We start from the raw sequence: 4,530 nt of genomic DNA on the forward strand, positions 1-4,530 counted from the left end.
TAATATGGTTTAAAAACGCATGATTTCAGCGCGATAAACACGACAATCAGAACCAAGACAGATGTTTTTAGCAGGTCCAAGCTGTAATGGCACAGTTCTATTCTGGAAAAGGGGGCGTGGAAAAGCAGCTCATTTGCATTTAAAGAAACAGCCCCGAAAAACAGCGTTTGTACTTCCACTCAAAATTAGCATTTTCAAAATGTTATAATAAATGATCTGTGAAGTATTTTGAGCTGAAACTTAACAGAGATATTCTGGGGACACCAGAGACTTAGATTAGGCTACATATTGTAAAAGGGGGCATAATATGTCTCCTTTAAGATTCGTGTAATTCACTGTTGCCAATGTAGACTATGTCTTCATACAAAAGTAATGGGAACATAAACGTAAGACATGCAGCACATAATGGATAGTCCCCAGTCCGGGGACGTGAACAGCACCGAGTGCACACACACTGCATACTATGACACATGCTTATTAAATAGACAATTAAACCTTAAAATGGCATCCCAATGAACAAAACATCTATTCTAAACGATTCAGTTGGTGTAAGAATTTTTATTGACCACCAGATGGAGGGGTAGAGCACTGTGTCAAAAGCATCAAAGCATCAACGCAGTTTGAAGTCTCACTGCTTCAAAAGCCTCGTTCGGCACATCCCTACCTAAAAGTTGTCTGGGGCAGGAGACAGAGGACAGAACAACCGTGGAGCTTTAGTAACACTGCCTACAATGTTTCATCTATTCTGGTTGGGCCGGTGTCATTCACGCCTCATTCTAGCATGAAGCTGTCTTCTATCATTTTGTCACTCAATAACCTGACATAGGCTATGCATAGGAGCAGAGAATGGACTGCAGAAATTTTAAGAGTACATTATTTAGGCAATTTGCTCTTGTATTAGAAATGTAGTTATTGAGTTTAATAAATGAATTCATAAATCAAATGTTTATTGAAATGTAGCTATTTATTAAATTAAAGATTTAATTTAATAAAAAGTTTATAAAATAAGAAATGACTGAATAAAATTAATAAAATAATTAAAATGGTTATTACAAACAATCTACAAGAAATCTCCAAACAATCTACAAAAAAAAATTCAATTTCATTTTCCCAAACATCCCAATCCAAAAAATTGACACTAGGGGCATTGGAACTAAACCTAACTTTGCATACATTTCTGTCAGCACAAACATATTAAATATAGGCTACCAAAATAAAGATGGATGGTATGAATATAGGCATATATACTTCTAGCTTAATGGGTTCAAGCGTAATTTTTTTATTACATTTTTGATTTCATTAAATTAAAATAAATGTAATCAGATTCAATTACTTAATGTCAACGGGGTTTTTTTTTTTTTTTTTTTTTTTTTTTTTTTTTTTGACGTTTTCAGAATGGATTAAGTTTGGTCCTTCCAAGTCGCCGTACACTCATAGGAAGTCATTTCTCGGTTGCTAAGACAACAGTGGTCCGCTTCGCTAAGGAACGATGTGCTAACCACAGAAATTATCAGGTTTAATCAAATTAAATAAAACTCCTGATCACTGAAAACCGTAGTCAGTTAGACTGGGAATGCAGGGACGATATAATGGTATGTACGATTGTTTTGTGTTTGCGTCACTGAAATGAAGATTTATTTTTTGGACATCGGACTCTGTAAATGCATCTGCAGCAGCTGCGTGTTCCCAAACCACACTACTTGCGTTTTTCCTTACTAATTGTTTTTACTTCATAATGTGCAATACTAATACTACTACTAGTAGTAGTAGTAATGAAAGGTCGCATATATTAATGGCACACTATTATACACACAAAATAAAAAGTATTTTGTCAGAATTTTTTACTCCTAAATCTCATCTTTCACTAAACGTACAGTAGCGTTACATGAACTAAACTTTCTCAGCTATGTTCCTATATTAGACAAATAATGAGTGATTTATTTATTAGTATTTTCTGATTTACTGCACGATTTCACATGGGTGTTCCCAGACTTACAGTGCTGTACATTATGGCTAATTTTATATATGAATGTGTCTGGGGCAGTTTGTATTATGAAATAAAATTAATAATGAGAGTAAATGTTATATAAGAAAATTTCATGTTCTGCAGGGATTCAAAATTCACAGAGGTGTGGTGAAAAATAAATGATTTTTGTTTTTTTTATGAAAAAAGTAGTAATAAAAAATAATTATTGATGATTAATAATGATTCTTATTTTTCCATAAGATATAGAAATGTGTAATGAAATATAGTGATGTTTCCATCCGCTGTCAGGCTGTTCCTGTGTGGGCTCTTTCCCTCCCGCTGCCTGCAGTCGTCATGATCGCTGTGGGGCTCTATATGATTTTCCTTGCGACTGTGCTGTGGTGTCATCACTGTCTCAAGGTACTTCAGCATCATCACTTCCTCTTTCAGACAAAACTTTTCTGTGAGTCGATTCCTGAACAATCTGAGTCAATATTTATGACTGTTGCTATACGTCAAGCCCAGTAAGACCCATTATAGTATGTTCTTGTTGTCTTGGATGTAGCCTGATTTATCAAAGCTTCCTTGTTCTCTAAGGCAGTTTAAATCTCACTTCCCACTGTATTCAGTTCTCTCTTTTGGGTAATTTTAGCATTGTGTAACAGCTCTCTAACTTTGCAGGCCAAGTGTGATCCTCAGTGTTCAGACTGCTGCGTGAGTTTCTCTCCTTGCGAGTACTGTTTAGTGTGTGCCCAGTCATGTGACTGCCGTCCACCATCTCTGCGATCCTGTCTGGACTATTCCTGCCCCTCCCCTAATGTAAGTCACATGTTGAATGTCTCTTCCTGCTTAAAGCTGGATGCACACACTGTATAATTTGCTGCAGTTTCAATAATTGTGATTTTTTTTTTTTCGCTGCTGAGAAATTTGTGACTAATCTTAACATTAAGATGAATGGTATTAACAAATAACTTCAGAACATAAATTCCATTTCCAAATTCCAAAGGGCATGCCTATAGATATGTATGGAACTAATATAGACCTGTTTGTGATCTTGTTTAATGCAGTGTGAGATGTGGGATTGTGCCTGTACCTGTCAGCCTCCAGAGTGTGACTCCATCAACTGCTTCTGCTTTGAGATCAAGTTTAAGTAGAAGGGTGGATCCTCCTCACTTTAAAAGATGCCTTTGAATCTCCAACTCCAAGTGACACTTATGTATGTTTTAAGCTAGACAGAGAACTTGTGATTTAGTCTTTGGCTGTTCTGTAAAGTTTGCATAATTTCTGAGATATTAGCACATCCTTCCTATTCACAGTCATTGATTTAACTAAAATAAAGTTTGAGATGTGCATTTATTGGGAATATACATTGATTATTTGAATCATGTATGACTATTTTTTTCATGCTTAATTAAACATCATATATATTATAAGCACAATACATGCTATTGTTGTAAATTGGTTATTGGACATATTTCAGTAATACTGGGATACCAAACTGCTGTAATCACTGAAGTACACAAACATTACAGTACAATGGAAGACTGATGCAAAAAGTAATGGTTTTATTTTTTATGAATGTGTAGCATATGGCTTTAAGAAGTGCCATGAACTTTTAAAACGTTACGTTTGAATGTATTTTTACATTTCAAGCACAAAAGGTCCTATTTACGTATTGGATTTTTTTTTTTTTTTTTTTACATTTATGTACTTTTTTTGTTGTTTATTTTTTCTAGTTTCCCAGTCAGCAATAATAGCTGGTGAGTTTCTCTTTAGCAGTTATGTTTTTTGGTATGATGGATATTTGTTTACATATAGCTTATTTCTGACTTCTGAATTACCTTATTTTATTTTTTTTTTTTTTGTGATACATACTGTAAAAGTGTAAAAAAAAAAAAAAAAAAAAAAGGCTAGTTCCTTTATTTACTAATCTAATTGTTTGCAGGGCATCATCCTGGTTGTTACATAAGAAATATGTATGAGTATTGTATTATGTGAAATATGATACAGTAATGTATTTGGCCATATTTTTTTAATGCAGCCAACACACTTTTATGTGACCTTTTTGTGACTTTTGATGGTCCCTCTGTTGCCCTCTCTTGTCCCTCTGTTGTTGGTGTTTTTTTTTTTGTTTTTTTTTATAATTTTTATATAAATATGTCCTGTTTTTGTAAATGGTTAGTTTTAAAATGAATTAAAGATTTTCATGAGGCTTTGTTTACAGAAGAGTTATTATCTATCAGGCATTGGTGGTGAGATATAAAACATTCACTTTAAAATTCTTTGTTGGATTGTCTTGGATTTTCTGCTTTATTTTACTGTATGATATATGCAGTTGCAAAAATATTCAGTTTATTTGTTGGAATTTTCTACACTTTTCTATAAAGGCTTTCTATTTTCATGTAGCTCTTGCTGATTACAGCGATTATGTAGATAAGATATTTGAGAGATGAAAGGTCATGACAGAAGATCTCATGACAGTAGATCCCTTTTCTGATGACAGTAATCTGCTGGGTAGAGGAGGTTTATAGGGAGTGCATGGAGTAACATCAGAGAACATCATG

The 4,530-nt window shown here is 34.0% G+C and overlaps 1 protein-coding gene across 1 annotated transcript; it reads left to right on the top strand.

The window, feature by feature from the left end:
- Positions 1 to 1,444: 1,444 nt before the first annotated feature.
- On the top strand, positions 1,445 to 4,319 carry LOC109109709 (keratin-associated protein 12-3-like). The gene is made up of 4 exons (XM_042721424.1): positions 1,445 to 1,592; positions 2,276 to 2,386; positions 2,648 to 2,785; positions 3,034 to 4,319. The coding sequence occupies exons 1-4, from the start codon at positions 1,590 to 1,592 to the stop codon at positions 3,118 to 3,120; spliced, it is 339 nt and encodes a 112-aa protein (XP_042577358.1). The 5' UTR covers positions 1,445 to 1,589; the 3' UTR covers positions 3,121 to 4,319.
- The last annotated feature ends 211 nt before the right edge of the window (positions 4,320 to 4,530 follow it).

Source organism: Cyprinus carpio, chromosome A3 (assembly GCF_018340385.1).
Source record: "Cyprinus carpio isolate SPL01 chromosome A3, ASM1834038v1, whole genome shotgun sequence".
In the NCBI taxonomy this organism is placed as follows: domain Eukaryota; kingdom Metazoa; phylum Chordata; class Actinopteri; order Cypriniformes; family Cyprinidae; genus Cyprinus; species Cyprinus carpio.